General features: G+C 40.1%; 3 protein-coding genes across 3 annotated transcripts; 1 reads left to right on the plus strand and 2 right to left on the minus strand.

Moving 5' to 3' along the window:
* Nucleotides 1–407: 407 nt before the first annotated feature.
* Nucleotides 408–6,115, plus strand: LOC110520731 (potassium channel subfamily K member 5). Its single transcript, XM_021598151.2, has 6 exons — nucleotides 408–438; nucleotides 1,764–1,804; nucleotides 2,800–2,911; nucleotides 3,062–3,228; nucleotides 3,685–3,853; nucleotides 4,063–6,115. The coding sequence occupies exons 1-6, from the start codon at nucleotides 408–410 to the stop codon at nucleotides 4,782–4,784; spliced, it is 1,242 nt and encodes a 413-aa protein (XP_021453826.2). The 3' UTR covers nucleotides 4,785–6,115.
* Nucleotides 6,116–6,276: 161 nt separating this feature from the next.
* Nucleotides 6,277–12,078, minus strand: LOC110506813 (serum paraoxonase/arylesterase 2-like). The gene is made up of 9 exons (XM_036937349.1): nucleotides 11,925–12,078; nucleotides 11,551–11,621; nucleotides 11,081–11,136; nucleotides 10,588–10,753; nucleotides 9,358–9,487; nucleotides 9,018–9,218; nucleotides 8,801–8,882; nucleotides 8,531–8,659; nucleotides 6,277–6,826 (listed from the first exon to the last, which is right to left on the minus strand). Exons 1-9 carry the CDS (start codon nucleotides 11,996–11,998, stop codon nucleotides 6,665–6,667), a joined length of 1,071 nt encoding a protein of 356 aa, XP_036793244.1. The 5' UTR covers nucleotides 11,999–12,078; the 3' UTR covers nucleotides 6,277–6,664.
* Nucleotides 12,079–13,183: 1,105 nt separating this feature from the next.
* Nucleotides 13,184–19,186, minus strand: LOC118937655 (serum paraoxonase/arylesterase 2-like). The gene is given in 10 exon segments (XM_036937356.1): nucleotides 13,184–15,362; nucleotides 15,992–16,120; nucleotides 16,616–16,636; nucleotides 16,638–16,707; nucleotides 17,051–17,251; nucleotides 17,548–17,674; nucleotides 17,897–18,065; nucleotides 18,188–18,243; nucleotides 18,426–18,496; nucleotides 18,998–19,186. Coding segments are annotated over 10 exon segments (1,095 nt in total). The 5' UTR covers nucleotides 19,075–19,186; the 3' UTR covers nucleotides 13,184–15,188.
* Between the last annotated feature and the right edge of the window lie 817 nt (nucleotides 19,187–20,003).

Here is a 20,003-nt window from a genome sequence, read left to right on the forward strand (position 1 = left end):
GCTGTTATATCGCACTGCAATGATGTGCAATGATGTCCGAGGAGGGAAAACTGTTCGTTGTTTGAAGTAGCTAGGCTAACGTGGCAGTTTCACAGCTACGGATTCCAGCTTTAAACCCATATAGCTAGGTTGTGGAAATCAGAAAGGCACATAAACCTTTTTCTGTCACTTTGAAAATGATACTATAGGCTAAACAATGGCGCACACCTGAAACGATGTCTTGTATGTGGACTGGGTTGAATTTGTCCTCCTCCATTGTATTATCACAATCCCAGTCTCCCACGTTTGTAATTACCCAGCACAGGAACCAGGAAGAGAAGTTTGAATGCAACACGCGTCCTATTTTTTGTTTGGGCAACAATTCTGATGCGAGTTTTATAATGAGGATTATCTTTAAGTGATCGGCAATGTCTGATAAGGGTCCTGTATTAACGTCAGGTATCATTTTTTACCTATCGATCGGGGCAGCAATATTTCAAATACTTGAAGAACCCAATTGGAAATTGGCCAAATCCGAATATTCCCGTCAAAAGGAAAACATTCTTAAAACATATCCGTGCTTGACTAAAGAAGATCTGAACTATATTTTGGGGGTATGTAGGGATTCAATTTAGAATACATGTATTATATTCCCAATCGGCGTTTTAATGAATATCATTACTGTGTTGTCAGCTTGGTCAGCATTGGAACTTTATTATGTCTCTAAAACTGTATTTTACACTATGGGCGATTCCAAGGTGTAACAGCTATTGCTGAAAGTCGGATTTTTCACTTCCAAATGTATGTCAAACAATAAACAATAATTGCAAAGTTAAACAAACCGTACAACTCTATGCACCTTTGTTCTTCAAGCAAATGTATTGTAAACATTTCAGTGAAAGTTGTTAAAAGTAGTCCTTGTGCATGGAGTTGTGTGGTTTGTTGAACTTTTTTGCAATCATTGTTTTTTGTTTATTTTAAAGTGAAAAAATCCGAGTCTCAGAATCCCTCTGTTACCGTAGAATTGGCACTATGTTTTAGGCCTACTGTTCGACAACTATTTAGTCCCATGGACGTTGTCCCTGGATAATAAACCTACCCAGGGCATTTCAGGTGCTGAATGAAAGCTTAGACCTCTGGGACCTCGAAAATAAGTGTTATATGGATGTCAAAAATACTTATTTTCTGGACGTTGAAATCAGGTCCATTTTAGAGGCTGAATGAATGGAAAAAATATGTATTTTCCAGACGTTGATTCTATTGCAAAAAATTAAATGCTATACATGTTCTATTAAGTAAGAAACCAAATATGTATTATTGCTCCCATCTATCACATGCAGTAATGTTAGCTTTTTCAAATCCTTTAAAACTGGCAGCAATGATGATCAAAGTAGGCCAGCATACAGAATGAACCAACAGACCACTTTAACTACAATAACATTCTGAGTAACGTTTACAGAATATTTTTTTCTTGCTGTGACTGTGATATGTTGTTGTTTATCTACCTTAGTTGAATACACTGACTGTAAGTCACTCTGGATAAGAGCATCTGCTGAATGTCCAAAATATACATGGAAAAACAAACACTAGCTGGGTATTGTTCTAATGATAAAATACACATCTGGTCTGTGTGGACCAGATCCATGTCTGCGTTTGGGCCAAATATAGGCCGGTCTGGACAACTATGATTGGTTCAGATTTGATCCGGACGGGACCAAAAATCCACGTTCGTGGACATTGAAATCGGGGCTCCAAAAAAATACCCCCAAAATATGGAGGATCAGAAAAAGACGTCCAAAAGGCATCGCCTGATGTCAAATGCTTTGTGGGTAATTTTACATGAAAAAATAACATTGTAGATCATCTGAAATTATTTAATCTAAACAAAGCTTGTCAAGTTAGGACATTTCAGTCCTTGGCAGTACTGATATGGCTGTGTTATTGATAATAGATGTGCATATTTGTATTTTTATATGTTATTATGAATAGATTATTTTCACTGTTGCAGTAAAAGCTTGGAGCACTACTACACTTATAAATCAAGTTTCAATTATAGCAACAGAACACATCACTGATGAGCCTACATGCGTTTTCATCATCTCTGTGCTCTTCAACGAAGGAGCCAAGTCAGCATGTTGGGACAGTTCAGAAGAACTGGTTTGCCATTTTCTTTGCTCCGATAACAGTGCAGATGCTACGTTGGTAACAGAATGACGTCAGAAGATTGCAGTCATTATGTTGCCAAACTTTGCGTCTGCACTGTTCTTCAAGCCAATATGTTTTCAGTGGAAATTGTTAAAAGTAGTCCTTGTGCAGAGTTGTATGTTTTGTTTAACTTTGCAATCATTGGTTTTCATTTGACATACATTTTATAGTGTCAAATCAGAGTCTCAGTGCCACTCTGCTACCGTAGAATAGCCAAGGGGCAGCATATTTTCAGAGGGCGTTGTCTCTCTAGATATCCGGGTTGCCTCCAATGTTTCAATGCCACTGCTGTCCAGGGTCGTGTTTACGAGACTACAGAGGGCGTTGTCAGTCCATTCATTACGGTTGTGTCCTTCTATTTGAAGGTTCTGGAAATATATAACAGGGGTCTATTGTTTGTGTGTAATGACTAAAATATACTTTTCAAACAAATCAAAGTGGGAACATATTATATTTTTATTTGCTCAATCTCAGTGGATTTAGATTCCCAAAGTAACTCTGTGTTTACCTAGAGTGTGAAGACTCCTGAAATGAATCCCAATGAAACCCGTTAACGTTTAAGATAACCCCAATCAGCTCTGTTTGTACAGTGTGATAACCCACTCTGTTCCCTAGGTGGTGTCAGACGCTGCTGGACAAGGTGTGACCATCACTGGAGAGAATACCTACAACAACTGGGACTGGACCAATTCAGTTGTCTTTGCTGCCACTATTGTCACTACCATAGGTGGGCAATATCTTGAATACAACACTGGAAACATTGAAACATGTTCATCTCTCTCCGATAACAGCTGCTAACTCAGTTACCCAATGTCTAACCGTAGCAGAAATGAAGCTGCCACCCCCGTCTGAAAGCCTATACGTTTGTGATTTGCAGGTTATGGTAATGTTGCCCCAAAGACGGCTGGCGGCCGTATATTCTGCATCCTGTATGGCCTGTGTGGGATCCCTCTCTGCCTCACCTGGATTAGTGAGCTGGGCTCGTTCTTCGGAGACAGAGCCAAGCGCCTGGGACAGGTCCTGGTACTCAAAGGCCTTAGTGTGGTAAGACTCACTGGGAGTCTCTCAGCACGTCTAATGTACTGATATGGATTTCTATCAACAACTTTTTGGGAGGTGCAATACATGACTTAAGCATTTATTAACAGCGGATTAGCCAATGGTCAGCCACGTTTAGCCACTGTAGCTGCGTACTAATGACTGAATCCCGTATGGTCCAACTAATGGAAAAGCCTACAAGACATGTTAGCCTTGTCACCAGATCTGGTGGAACACTCAAAAATGACAATTGACATGGTCAAATCAAAGGGATTGGTCTAACATTGTGACTTGTGTCACATGCCGTTGCTTGTTCTTCTCACTGTGCTTTAGCTGCTGCTTTGGTTGCTCTCTGGGGTCTAGGCCGGCTCACTGTAAAGCCCTTTTTACATCAGCAGTTGTCACAAAGTTCTTTAAATACATTTGAATGATTGATTGATTCTCCCCGTGTGCCGTCTGCAGAAAAAGGTCCAGTTGATCTGCACGGCCATCTTCCTCCTGTGGGGTCTGCTGGTACACCTGGTGATCCCCCCGTTTGTGTTCATGTCCCTGGAGGGATGGTCGTACCTGGAGGGCTTCTACTTCTCCTTCATCACCCTCACCACTGTCGGCTTCGGGGACTACGTCGCAGGTAGTTACATAGGCTTTTCATGAAGTAGATGGCATTCCTCAGAAAATATTAGTTTATATTTAAGAGATCATGATATCACCTAATTCACATTAGAGGATCATAAAGTTATTTGGAGTTGGATTCATTGCCTGGTGCAATCCTGCTTTGTCCAAGCTGAAGAAAGGGTGACATATACTTAATTAAACTATGTTCTCTTTTTGACTCCACAGGTATCAATCCAAACATAGACTACCCAAGGCTGTACCGGGTGTTTGCAGAGGTGTGGATCTACATGGGTCTGGCCTGGCTGTCTCTTTTCTTCAGCTGGAACGTCCACATGGTGGTGTCGGCTCACAAGGTCCTGAAGAAGAGAAGGCAGAGACACAGGATGGACCACCTGGACCATCGATGGCAGCTCGAGAAGGACGACATCCGCAGCCCTCGCCGCCTCCCCACCGCCGTCGACATCTTCAACTTCCTGTCTGAGAAGCATGAGGACTACAGCACCGCCATCAGGCAGATTGGCGCTGCCGCGAAGCCGAAGCCGAAGATGGAATTCAAGGAGTTGAGTCGTTCAAAGAGCTGTAGTGACATCCTGGGGACGAATATCCAAACCCTGGAGCATTCCCCACGCCGCCTGAGGCGCCACCTCAGCATCAGTCACAATATGTTACTAAGCAGCTTTGGGATGGGAGAGGAGGGGCAGAGGCTTATCGAGGATGACCCTGTCTTTATGAAAGACCCTGGGTTTGAGGAGAACTGTCTGGATAGGGACACTAGAGTGAAGGCTGTTTATGTGTCCAACTCAAAAGAGAACCTAAACCCTGCCGATCTAGGTCCTAACATCAACAAAGAGGAGAATGTTCAGAATCAAGATGGTGGAGAGAATAGGTTTACTGTATCAAAGGTAGTGGAGGGGGATTCGGGAGAGGAGAATGATGAGAAAGGCTGAAGCCTTGGATCCATCCTCTTCATGGAGAACTGAATGATGTAATCAAAAGGGGACTATCGCTCTCTCCTAGAAGTTTGGTTGGTGCGTAAAACCTGTGAATTCAGATAAATAAAAAGGTATGATGGGTCTGTGATGGGTCCGCGGATCATCAACACTTTTTATTTATCACCCCATCACACCTTTTAATTTATCATCCCCCATCACACCTTTTAATTTATCATCCCCCATCACACCTTTTAATTTATCACCCATCACACCTTTTAATTTATCACCCCATCACACCTTTTCATTTATCACCCCCATCACACCTTTTAATTTATCATCCCTCATCACACCTTTTAATTTATCATCCCTCATCACACCTTTTAATTTATCATCCCCCATCACACCTTTTAATTTATCACCCATCACACCTTTTAATTTATCACCCCATCACACCTTTTTATTTATCATCCCCCATCACACCTTTTAATTTATCACCCCATCACACCTTTTTATTTATCACCCCCCATCACACCTTTTAATTTATCACCCCCATCACACCTTTTAACTTATCATCCCCCATTACACCTTTTAATTTATCACCCATCACACCTTTTAATTTATCACCCCATCACACCTTTTAATTTATCATCCCCCATCACACCTTTTAATTTATCACCCATCACACCTTTTAATTTATCCCCCATCACACCTTTTAATTTATCATCCCCATCACACCTTTTAATTTATCACCCATCACACCTTTTAATTTATCCCCCATCACACCTTTTAATTTATCATCCTCATCACACCTTTTAATTTATCACCCCATCACACCTTTTAATTTATCACCCCATCACACCTTTTAATGTATCACCCCATCACACCTTTTTATTTATCACCCCATCACACCTTTTTATTTATCACCCCATCACACCTTTTTATCCATCTGAACTGAATGATGTAGAAGCATCATAACAAGGTCCTGGGACAACCAGAGACTATGGCAGAGTTAGGATTGGTCACATTCCCCTGTGGTGAGGAGTGGAAACACATTTTCAACGGTTTTCCTTAACATCGTGATCAGTGAAATGTATGACCCAAGATTATCAAGACCTAAGATCATGAACACAGTCTGGACAACTTCCTGTCTTCTCTGTTATCTTTATCTCGATGTTAAACACACATTTTGGTCTGTGGGAAAAGTAAAAGAAGGAAAATATAGCAAACAATGGACTCCTTAGAGCTGCCAGTGTGATTTACCTGACTCTAAAATGAGAAACTGAAAGCAATGTAGTTTGTCTATTGTTACAAACTGCGTTCAGAAATAAAGTTTACATGAGTTTCTATGCAATTTCCATGTTTTTTATATGAGTAGATGTAGTGGTAGTGGACTTGAAAAAGGAGATATGAGATATAGAATCATTTTGTATTTTTTGCTTTGTCATTACCCCCCCCCCCCCCCCCCCCCCGAAAAACATTCCCCCAAAGACCGATGATCAACAATATGTCAAAGTAAAATAATGAAATATAACTGTTTAATCAATACAAATAGTCCACCATTTTCGACAGTGTGCAGGTCTCTCATCTTTTCCAGTATTCTTATTTTGACTCCTACGCACCTGGAACAGACACTATTGAGTACTAAGGAACTTAAAAGAGCGCAGACGGCCTCTTATCATTTAACATAATTACACATGCCATGCATCACAGCAATTGCAGTGTTATATTGTGGCAACCATGTGGAATATTTATACTTTTCAATCATATTACACCAGACAAGATGTACTATACAGAAACAGCACAGACTTTGAGAACAATACAGTTTGAGTGTCATTACTGCATCTATATATACACACACAGACTTTGGAAATCAGATGTCTGGAAGGAATCATTGGCTACTTCAGATCACAGACCAGGGCTTTGTGGTAGACTGTTCCTATGAGAAGCTTTCCTTCATAGGGAGCTGCTACAGAGGATCCTATGAGCACACTGCCATCATCAGCATAGACCTGAGTCACCACTGGCTTCTCATAGTGGATGTCCTGAATCCTAATGACCTATAAAACAAATTATGATAAAGAAAACCAATTAAAGCTTTTGGTACATGGGCTGTGTCCCAAATGGCAGTCTATTCCCTATACAGTGCACTGCACTACTTTTGGCCAAGGCCCATAGGGAGTATACTCTATAGGGCAGGTATTCCCAAACTGGTGATGTGATATAGCGAAGCACCTGAGTGAGTTGGGTGTGAAATTACGCACAGGTACTTTCCCGAAACGGATGACACAAACAACTGGATTGGTTATCCCTTTCATGCCCTGCCTCCAGTCCACTTACATGCCCTGCCTCCAGTCCATTTACATGCCCTGCCTCCAGTCCACTTACATGCCCTGCCTCCAGTCCACTTACATGCCCTGCCTCCAGTCCACTTACATGCCCTGCCTCCAGTCCACTTACATGCCCTGCCTCCAGTCCACTTACATGCCCTGCCTCCAGTCCACTTACATGCCCTGCCTCCAGTCCACTTTCATGCCCTGCCTCCAGTCCACTTACATGCCCTGCCTCCAGTCCACTTACATGCCCTGCCTCCAGTCCACTTACATGCCCTGCCTCCAGTCCACTTACATGCCCTGCCTCCAGTCCACTTACATGCCCTGCCTCCAGTCCACTTACATGCCCTGCCTCCAGTCCACTTACATGCCCTGCCTCCAGTCCACTTACATGCCCTGCCTCCAGTCCACTTACATGCCCTGCCTCCAGTCCACTTACATGCCCTGCCTCCAGTCCACTTACATGCCCTGCCTCCAGTCCACTTACATGCCCTGCCTCCAGTCCACTTACATGCCCTGCCTCCAGTCCACTTTCATGCCCTGCCTCCAGTCCACTTTCATGTCCTGCCTCCAGTCCACTTTCATGCCCTGCCTCCAGTCCACTTACATGCCCTGCCTCCAGTCCACTTTCATGCCCTGCCTCCAGTCCACTTACATGCCCTGCCTCCAGTCCAATTACCGATATCTGAACAAGAGAGACTCATAAACATTGCAACAAGTGGTTCTGTGAAGATTTTATTTAATCAGAAACCACTGCCAGATTTCTGGATTTGGCTGCGCTCAGAATATCCTGCCTTGGCAAATCGTGCAGTTAAAACACTGATGCCCTTTGCAACCACGTACCTATGTGAGAGTGGATTCTCGGCCCTCATTAGTATGAAAACTAAATAAAGGCACAGATTGTGTGTGGAAAATGATTTAAGACTGAGACTCTCTCCAATACAACCCAACATTGCAGAGTTATGTGCATCCTTTCAAGCACACCTTTCTCATTAACCTGTGGTGAGTTATTCACAATTTTCAATGAACAAATAAGGTTTAATATCTAAGATGGTTAAATAAAAAGCAAAATGATTGACTATTATTATATTATTATTTGTGCCCTGGTCCTATAAGAGCTCTTTGTCACTTCCCACGAGCCGGGTTGTTACAGAAACTCACACTCATTCTTATGTTTAATAAATGTATCGTATAGTGTGTGTTTGGCAGGCTTACAATGGTGGCAAAAAAACAACATTTGAGAGTGTGCTGACCCTGGTGCTAGAGGGGGGGTACGCAGCTGGAGGTTGAATGTTTGAAGGGGTACGGGACTATAAAAAGTGTGGGAACTACTGCTATAGGGAATAGGGTGCCATTTGGAACTGAGATCAGAGTGAATTTATTCCTATAATATAATAGAACTAGAGAGGACATGGTAAATGACGTACTAACCTCAGATCCAGGTAGATCCTCAGGGTCATATACTGCTACCTTTGCTCCATTAGGGTGACAACCCAGCCATAGGTCACCTGTTACATGGTCCACCTCGATGTTGTCACAGAGAGACCCAACGGCTACAGACTGGTTGGAGACAGACATCATTAGGAATGTGATGGCTGATTGTATTACAGCGGTTGGACCATCTCTAGAAACAATACTAAATATAATATTATGCCCGTAAAGAAGTTTGCGTTCATATTTGATGTAGTGAAAAAGTTTTACCTTGACATGTACCAAGTCTTTGTTTTTCTTTATCTCAAAAACAGCAATCTCATGGTCCAAAATAGCAGACACGTATAGATACCTGTGGGGGGGAAGAACACATTTATTATTTTACTGCATAACACACTTCCAAAGAGCACAACCAAGTTGTACATTTTAAACTGTTGGATTCTCAATTGTGTAGACTTTACTACAATTGTGGAAACAAAGAAGGCACCTTTTGTCGGGTGACATGTTGATGCCGTTAGCAGATAGGAAGCCATCGCCCACTGCCTTCACTCCTCCAGGGCTGTAGTAAACCACGTCGGCCCAGGGTAGACCCAGGAACACAGCCAGCATGTGTAGCACTGCACTGGGATAGGAGTGATCGTTGGTGGCATAGAAGCTCTCCACTCCCACAGCCACAATGTCATTCACACTGAGAGAGTAAAGGGCAAAAACATACAGAGTTAGCCAAGCAGAAACACACCACTGTGGAACTCTCACTGGTCATACTGTACAGTACATAGCCAATGTGGTTCATCCACATCATGTAAATGTAAACATCTCACACCTACCTATGAAGGAGATCATGCTTTATAGTTTTCAGGTGCACAATGGTGTTGTCCTCTTCGACAAATAGAAAGATCTCTACCTGGCTCGTGTAATGTTGAGGGTGATTGACAACAAACAGATAGATGGTTTTATCTGGAAGGAGATGGGAGTTCAGCAGTGAGAAATATCGCCTCTACTGTCTCCTCTGGTGTCTAAGGCTCTCTATTGATTGACAGGGAAGACACACACACACACACACATAGTAGTGTTCATAATTCCATAGGCAATGGTCTGAAGAGTGTTCCAATTTGGGATAATCTGGTCTGGAATGGAGGAATTTGCTGCGATTTCTGACTTGAGTAACTAGAATAATTGCTGACACATGTTTTATACTGTACTGTTTTACTGTGTACTGTTGTACTGTATACTGTATTGTTGTACTGTATACTGTATTGTTTTACTGTATACTGTATTGTTGTACTGTATACTGTATTGTTGTACTGTATACTGTATTGTTTTACTGTATACTGTATTGTTTTACTGTATACTGTTGTACTGTATACTGTATTGTTTTACTGTATACTGTATTGTTTTACTGTATACTGTATTGTTTTACTGTATACTGTATTGTTTTACTGTATACTGTATTGTTTTACTGTATACTGCACTGTTTTGCTATACAGTACCAGTCAAATATTTGGACACACCTACTCATGCAAGGGTTTTTCTTTATGCCAAAGTGTGCAAAGTGTGTCATCAAGGCAAAGGGTGACTAATTTGAAGAATCTAAAATATATTTAGATATGTTTAACACTTTTTTGGTTACCTCATGATTCAATATGTGTTATTTCATAGTTGTGATGTCTTCTCTATTACTCTACAATGTAGAAAATAGTTTTTAAAAAACAGAAAAACCCTTGAATGAGCAGGTGTGTCCAAACTTTTGACTGGTACTGTATATTGTACTTATATTTTATTAATAAAATATATTATAAACATATATTGTGTAATTTCCATTTTTGTATGTTGTTGAATCAAACAGCTGGCCATCACGGTCTAGCCGGTCTTGATGAGGGAAAGTGTCTGGCAGAGAGATTCACAGTCAAAGTGTGTCTCTATATACGCTGTGGATTTTATTGGTTGGGTGGGTGATTACACAAAGCTCACTGGTCCACTTTGTGAAGTTACCACATGTCCTATGTTTTTGAAACAAACTAATTTCATATGTGAGAGCTAAATCTCCCATACCTTACCTGTCTCGTCAATGTAGACACTGATTCCATGGGGGTTGAAGGAGTCCCGGTCCAGGTCTCCTTTGATTGTCAGCTCCACAGGGATCAGTCTGGGGTCCAACAGGTCCAGGGTATAGATCTTCCCTGGGTCATCAGAGAAGGAGGGCATTCCAGGATATTTCAAGCCCTGGGTGGTGGTATTGATTTGACATGAGTGACAGGGTCCTCAAAAGTCCTAAATGTCACCCTATTCCCTATATAGTGCACTACTTTTGACTAAATTAGTGCACTATGTAGGGAATAGGGTACAGTTTGGGATACAATAGGTTGTCTGTATTGTATTATTAAAAACAGCTGTTTTATTCTGTAAAAATAGTTATTTTATCATCAGTGTGAGGGAGGTATGTTCAACAGGCAATATTATGAATTGAGGACAATATTTGAATTATTCAGTGTGCCTTACCAGAATATACTTGCCATGAAGGATCGCATCATGACAATGGATTGTACTTACGGTGCTTATGATGGCCAGTCCATCTCGAAGTATGGTGAAGTCCTCTGCTCCATATTCTGTACATATAGGATTGTCCACAAACCATTAGCAATAGCCTATATCAATGTATTATTTTTATCCCATAGGCCAAAGGCCTTCATTAAACATAACATCATCATCATGACACCAAACAAAGCATGCTGGGACACGTTGATACTTGGACTATTAGTCTAATGGACTTCAGCCCTGACACTTGCCCAACTAGCGGTTATACAGCCTGATCTCATCACACATACTGAGAAGACTCATTATTTTGAGCCTACTGGAATAACTGGAACAGGCTCAAAGTAGAACAGGCTATTTCAACATTACATTGGTATCTATCTCACACCGATGTGAAACATAGAAGAACTATACTATATGTATTAATTAAAGCATGAACTGTTATAATGTCATTATGATTACAATTTAATGGACTGGTTCAGACATACCTATATTCTTTAATAGGTGACAGTTGGGGAGGCGTTTTACAGGCACTTCTCTGTTGGCAAGGGCTATTTCACTGCAAATAGAACCCGGTTAATATTACTTTGGTGTGAAAGCAAGAGCAACACAGATCATTCTGAATTCAGCTTTTGACACTCTCACACCACTGCTCAATTCACCTAAAGTAGTTCACTTCAAAGTTGCTAAAAGCCTATTTTTCAAATATCACTTTTAATGTCTGAGGCCTCTGTTGACAATGCCAATCAGGTCAATATTGTAAACTCTGATCAGGAAAATGTAGCATGATTCCGAAGAAGACATTCCAAAGAAGATACACATGCCCTATAATGTTAAAATGTTCAGCAACCATGCAGCCTACCTCAATTTAAGAAGTCTTTGCCCCAAAAGAGCTGCCAATGCAGCAATGCAGATGGTAACAAGCACCCACTTCATGGCAGACAAACTCTTTCCCTTGGTCAAAGGTTATGAAATCCGTGTGCAAAAGGTGGGTGTGTTGTGTACAGGCAGAGTGTAATTGCACAGTTGAACCATGGGGCGTGCTGTAGTTTAGCAATTCCTAGAGGGAGGTCAAATCTGCAGTCCTAAAACTGTGATCCCCGGGTTCATGATAATGATATTGTCCACATCACTTGTTTGCTGCTTTTCAGACAAATGAGTTGACAACTAAACAACAGTTGAGACTTGCACGCCAAATTAGCAGCCCGCATTTAATGTAAAGAAGTTAACACACTTGTGAAGAATACAATATTCAGTTACATCACAACTGAATCTAGTTCACTTTACAAAGAGGGTAGAAAACATAAAATACTGGTTTTCCATGTCAAATCAGTGAGATGTACCTGTAATTGAACTTTAACCTCTACGCAGGGGTGTAAAGTACTTAAGTAAACATACTTTAAAGTACTACTTAAGTCATTTTTTGGGGTATCTGTACTTTACTATTGATATATTTTTTAAAAACTTTTAACACTACATTCCTAAAGAAAGAATGTACTTTTTACTCCATTGAGTTTACCTAACACCCAAAAGTTACATTTTGAAAGCTTAGCAGGACAGGAAAATGACCAATTCACACACTTATCAAGACAACACATGGTCATCCCTTCTGCCTCTGATTTGACGGACTCACTAAACACAAATGCATCTTTCGTAAATTATACCTGAGTGTTGGAGTGCGCCCCTGGCTATCCATACATTTTAAAAACAAGAAAATGGGTCCGTCTGCTTTGCTTAAAGAAGGAGTTTGAAATGATTTACACTTCTACTTTTTCTTTTGATACTTAACTATATTTTTTTGCAATTCCATTTACTTTGGATACTTAAGTATATTTATAACCAAATACTTTTAGACTTTTACTCAAGTAGTATTTTACTGGGAGACTTTTCCTTTTACTTGAGTAACTTTCTATTAAGGTACTTTTACTCAAGTATGACAATTGGGTACTTTTTCCACCACTGCCTCTATGGGATCGGTCCCCCCCACGGGACAGTTGAAATAAAGAGCGCTAATGTGATTAGCATGACGCTGTAAGTGTTGGTCAATCTCTTCAACAGATGATCAGGTCTATATAATTATCAAACATACATTAGTAATGGAAAGGAAACACAGACTCTTAGTTTAAGTATTAAAATACTCATTTTAGTAATACAATTGTAGGCAGAAGTTGGTACAGAGTACAGTATAACAGTACATAATAGTTCTCCCCAAGTTCTGCAAAATGTGTAAGACTCATATAGCCTCTCCCAGTCCTCCTTGCATGAGTTTCCCTGGCAACAACATTTTAATAAATCTAACCTCCCTCTGACAGCAGTAACCATCTTATCAGCAATTAAAAGCTCAGAAGTGGGTTTAACTGAAACTTGACCTGTCATCACAAGTATGAACGAGTGTAAGTATCTTCTGATAGGTGGCTGGTTTCATCAGGTCTGTGACAGCCTTGTGTTCTCAGAAAACCAGATAACCACGGTGGGATCCAGACAGGAGGAGTCTGAATGTAGACGCCTTCTGATAGTGTCTGAAGGTCACATCACTCAAAAACAGATTTTAACACACACACACACACAGAGGTCTCCTGAAGAGGAGACCTTACAGTTTACCATAAGATAATTTATTAACCCTTTAAAAGGTATAAGGCCTTGGTTTAACCCTCTTCATTAGTAACAAGAACATTTCCCAGGACATGTCTTATATGGGCAAAAAGCTTAAATGTTTGTTAATCTAACTGCACTGTCCAATTTACAGTAGCCATTACAGTGAAAAAATACCATGCTATTGTTTGAGGAGAGTGCACAACAACAAAACATTTTTTATCACAGCAACTGGTTTGATATATTCACCTCTGAAGGTAAATAACATACTTACATTCAGAATCTTGCTCTGATTTGTCATCCAGAGATAAAATGTAGCTTAGTTTTGTTTGATAAAATCCATTTTTATATTAAAAAACATCACATCTAGATGTGTGAAGGTTGGTGTATTTTCTGTAGGGAAGCTAATTATCCATAATTTATGACATTCCTAGAAGTGTGTAAACTTACATTTTTTATTACCATATCATTTTTGTATGTTCTCTATAGTTATGTTAATTGACCAATTCGGCAAATTTGGGCAGACTTGAAACAACATTTTGAACAGTAATGCAACGGTTCATTGGATCAGTCTAAAACTTTGTACATACACTGCTGCCATCTAGTGAAATTGCACCTAGACTCCTAAGTGAGATATTGGCCTTTCTATTGCATTTCAAAGATGCAATAAAAAATACATGTTTTTTTCCCCCTTTGTATTATCTTTTACCAGATCTAATGTGTTATATTCTCCTACATCAATTTCACATTTCCACACACTTCAAAGTGTTTCCTTTCAAATGGTATCAATAATATGCATATCCTTGCTTCAGGTCCTGAGCTACAGGCAGTTATATTTGGGTATGTCATTTTAGGCAAAAAAAAATAACAGTCAGATTATTCTTATCAAGTCATTTCTCCTGTCATTTATCAACTTTTATACAACATTACTATGTATTGTATTGTTACAGGTCTTGTTCAGTGCACCAGCGTTATCTTTGACATATCATTTTGTCAACTTTATTGCAAATCTAACTTCCTGTGATTAGACAGAGCATGCAATGAATGAACTTTAAAATATATTTTTTTACTTATCAACTTGAACCCCACAGGCCACGGCAGAATTCAGTATGGCACAACATTGAGGAATTTTCAGCTAGATATACAGCCTCTTAAAGAAGAAGTTACAGGTCTGTGAGAGCCAGAAAAATGACCAAATACTTATTTTGCACCATAATTTGCAAATAAATTCATTAAAAATCCTACAATGTGATTTTCTCATTTTGTCTGTCATAGTTGAAGTGTACCTATGATGAAAATTACAGGCCTCTCTCATCTTTTTAAGTGGGAGAACTTGCACAATTGGTGGCTGACAAAATATTTTTTTGCCCCACTGTATATTATGTAGAACAGACATCCCTCCCTGTCATATAGAGTAAGGAATCTTGTTAACTCTATTCATTGCATTTCCATCTGCAACATTCAGTATGTTGCACACTTGCACTCTTCCGACCACAACCCACGTCGGAAGCCTGTTTTGTACATAAAGCATTGGCTACTGGTCTACCTTGGCTAGATCACAGACCAAGGCTTTCTGGTAGATTGTTCCAATGAGAAGCTTTCCTCCGTAGGGAGCTGCTACAGAGGATCCTATGAGCACACTGCCATCATCAGCATAGACCTGGGTCACCACTGGCTTCTCAGAGTGGATGTCTTTAATCTGAATCACCTGTGAAAACAATATCATGAAATGTAGATGTATACCAGACAGTGAGCATTACAGAGAAAGACACCCACCCCAGGTCCAGTCCAAGTCCACTTTAAGTCCACTCAATGTCCACTCCAAGTACACTTTAAGTCCACTCCAAGTCCACTCAATGTCCACTCCAAGACCACTCCAAGTCCACTCTAAATCCACTCTGAATACACTCCAAGTCCACTCCAAGCCCAGTTCATGTCCACTCTAAGACCACTTTAAGTCCAGTCCATGTCCACCCCAAGTCCACTCTAAGTCCACTCTAAGTCCACTAAGACCACTCTAAGTCCACTCTAAGTCCACTCTAAGACCACTTTAAGTCCACTCTAAGTCCACTCTAAGTGCACTCTAAGACCACTTTAAGTCCACTCTAAGACCACTTTAAGTCCAGTTCATATCCACTCTAAGTCCATTGCGCTTGTGTGTTTCCTCTCGTACAGTAGTTGGAATGTACTGTAGTCCAGCAGCTTTTACAATAGCATAGTAGAGGCGTGAACATGTGAAAACAATATTGGTGTATAGTACAGAGATACACTGCTGGTATATGATCCAGAAAGCAGTTCACTCAGGAAGTTTCAATAGCACACGGCAGGTGTACGAACCTCAGATCCAGGAAGATCCTCAGGATCATTTCGAAATAGTTTCCAGCCATTAGGGTGACAACCTATCCACAAGTCGCCAGTCTCAGGGTCAACATAAATGTTGTCAACAAGAGAGCCCACTTCCACGACCTGGTGACAAAGAATAATATCACGTATGCTATAAAAATAAAGAGAGTCACACACTCTATATATATAAACTCCCAGTAATTTATTGGGTAAAACACCTAACGTTTCGGCATCACTGTGCCTTCTTCAGGGCGCCTGAGAGCAGAGGGTGCCTTCTTCAGGGTGCTTTCTTCAGGACACAGTGAATGCCAAAACATTGTTTTTTTTACCCAATAAATTACTGGGACTTTATATATATTCGGTGTGCGACTCTCTATATTTTTAGACATAGTTTATTCGCCGTTAGTCAGCACCTCTACACTAAATCATTTTCTTTGGGTGTGCGCCAGCTCATGCTTTTTAAAATAATAATATCATGAAATTAGTTTTAAAGAGCCTATTCTGGATTCAGATACACAAGCAATGGGAGAGAATAAACACATCAGATTTAGGCTTTCAACAGAGCAGCATGTTTCAATAGTCCATTTGACTATTTACCAGGTGTAAAACATATTTTACCTTTACTGGGGCCAAACCATTGCAAACCATTGCTTTCCAGTCGCTCCAAAACATGTATGTTGTGGTCAAATAAGTCAGCCACATATATGTGCCTACATGAAAACATACATAGTTATATGTTACATAACATCACATCAACAGACCTTATCATGTCAACATGTGATATCCACTCTATAATCAAACACGTAACAGGTTTGACTGCCCATATGGACAGGATTATTGAACTGTGTGTATCAGACACCATTATACAGAGCGACTTACAGTAGTGAGTGCATACATTTGAGTACTTTATTCTTTTTTAAAAGTGTCATACTGGTCACCAATGGGAATCAAACCCACAACCCAGGCGCCATGCTCTACCAACTGAGCTACACGGGACTGAATACTTGAATAGAGCTATAGAAGTTGAATACATTATTTATCTAATTATTGTACCTTTTGTCAGGTGAGATGTTGATGCCATTGGCCATGTAGAATCCCTCAGCCACTACTTTGACCTCTTCAGGGCTGTAATACACAACGTTAGACCAGGGCTGAGCCAGAAGTACCTCCAGAGTATTCAGAGTGCCTCCACTGAAATAGTGATCATTGGTGGCATAGAAGCTCTCCACTCCCACAGCCACAATGTCATTCACACTAAGAGAAAACCACAGATCAACTTAAATCACTATTTACTCTAAATGGCATATTAAAGAACTGTTGGATGCATAATATGACAAAACAAAAATGATCATTAGTTTGTGCTCAGTTCAAATATCCCTAATTTCTCCAAACTCTCAGTCTTAGCCAAGTTTAAGAGGATAGGCTACATTTCCATATTGTTACCATGTAATTTACACTTTTAGCCCTGCTGTAATATGAAACTCTACCGACAATCTAGGTAACAAACCAAATTGGTTTGAAGCAATGACATGACTTTAGCTCTTGCATACCTGTGAAGGAATTCATGCTTTATGGTTTTCACATAGACAAGGGAGTGGTCCTCCTCAACAAACAGAAAGATCTCCACTTGTGTTTTCTTTTGAGGGTGATTGACCACAAACAGGTATACTGAGTTATCTGGAAAGTGGAGAAAAGATTCAGCTCAATCAATTGATCCGTCTTGTGTTTTTGACAGTTCTCTTTTCACACAAGAGACGATTGGGAAGAGCAGCAGATGCATTTCAAAACCTGTTTGCGTCCCAAAATGGCACCCTATTCCCCATATAGCGCACTACTTTTGACCAGAGCCCTATAGGGAATAGTGTGCCATTTGTGACACAGCTTATGGGTTTTATTTACCCGTCTCATCTGTGTATACACTGATTCCATGTGGATTGAAGGAGTCCAGGTCAAAGCCTCTCCCCATGCGGAGCTCCACTGGTTTCATCCTAGAATCTTCACTCATATCAAGGGTGTACATCTTTCCAGGGTCATCTGAATAGGACGGCAATACAGGATCCTTCAAGCCCTAGTAATTCCAATAATATTAAGATTAATATTAGGATATGTTGATAGCCTAATACATTTATTTACGACTACATTTTTTATGTTGCGTGTTTCATATAGGGCCAAGTCAATGTTGTAACTCACAGTGCTAATAATAGCAAGTCCATTGGGAAGTATTGTGAGGTCCTCTGATCCGTACTCTGTCAGAAATCAAATCACATGTGTTCAGATACGGCTTTACAGGCAAATAACGTTGTCCAGTTACTTCATATAATACCATTGAACATGTGGCATAGAGCTTATGGAAAGGCATGCCTTTTATATCCATGCCAGCACTATTAAAGTTCCCCATGTCCTGTACATTCATGTGTACTGTACATACCAAGGCTTTTGATTGGATGGCAGTTTGGGAGGTGGGTTTGGACAAGCTTTCTGGAAGCAAGAGTCCTTTTCCTGCAACATGTAAAATAAGGTTCATAGTTACATCCCTTCAAATGGTTATAATAACACAGAATAACACTGCAGTTTTAACACTGTAGTTATGACTTAGGGCATTTTTATGTGTCTATGTACAAACAATCATTAAATATAGCCTAGACAGCTATCACATTTAGTATAGCCTCAGACTACTGTAACTTGAGCATTGAGATCAGATTTGCTTGGCGCACAGCATTGCTGTTTGTCAACAACATGTAGTGACCCTCAATCTCTCAATTTATAAATTCAGAAAAGTGAAAATAACCCAAACCATTATTACTCAGTAATAAAGCACTGGCTAATAAAGGAAAGTTAAATAGAAAAACCGGTTAGTTGGCTTATATTGCTTGCTATCAACAAAACAACTTTTTGAGGTTGCTAGCAAAAACACTAAATTGGCTAGCTAGCTACTATAACAGCTAGCATGCAATTTTATTACAGCTAAAAAAAAGCTACAACTACATAAACACAGCCTACTTTAAGTTAATAATTCTCTCTCCAAGAAATGCTGATAAAGCAGCAACAAAAAGTGATATGACAACCAGCTTCCCCATTTTGAATAATTAGATAGTAGTAAATTGAGCAACTTTCGAGATAACTTCACATGTTCTGTTGAAGACCTGCCAGTCTCCGCCCCGCCCGAGGCGACCCCTGTCTCCCGCAGACACTCACTGAGCGGCAACAGTGCAACTGTAGTTGATGTCAAATGTTAACACGAGCAGTGGCTGATGTCAAATGTTGCCACTGAATGTGTGCGATGTGCATTCATTCCAATGTTGTGTATAAACTCTGGATGCCTAACAGGGAGCGCTTTATTGAAGCCATCTTGGTATTCCTTCTCCGTTGTACTTCTTTTATTTTGGTAGCTATAGAAATGCATGTATTAATGTCTACATTCGTTTGTGACATTTTTATTCTATTCCAGACACCTTCATACATACTTTTAAATAATATTATGTGAGCTAAACATACAAATACAAAATTAAAAATATATTAAAACATTTCCATAGTTGTTTTTTTTAGTACCGTTACTGTCCACACAAGAAAAAAAATACATAAATACATGCATTTTTTTTCCTTGAAACATTGAATTGAAATACTGTAGAATTCCATTCATTCCTATGGAGGACTGCTCCCACTGGGGAGAGCCAATATGGTGGCTTCAAAGCCTCTCAATGGCCAATAGGAGAGGGTCAGCAATCCAGGGCTTAGATACATTATTAGTGCATACACTGATGTCAGTGATATAGTAGACTTTTCCTTGGTACCAGAATATTACCTTACATTATAGGCTATTCAATCAATTACAGACTCTCCCCCCAGAACCAATAGAACATATTTCAGGACAATAGTGAATTTGATTTTAAAATCTCAATCTGCACATGAACAGCTGAAATCACTCATAGAACAGAATACAACATATCCTGTTATCAATACCGTAGTGGAAATCAATAATAATATATCCTGGTATCAACGCAGTAGT

The sequence above is a fragment of the Oncorhynchus mykiss genome, chromosome 2 (assembly GCF_013265735.2).
Source record: "Oncorhynchus mykiss isolate Arlee chromosome 2, USDA_OmykA_1.1, whole genome shotgun sequence".
Taxonomy (NCBI): Eukaryota; Metazoa; Chordata; class Actinopteri; order Salmoniformes; family Salmonidae; genus Oncorhynchus; species Oncorhynchus mykiss.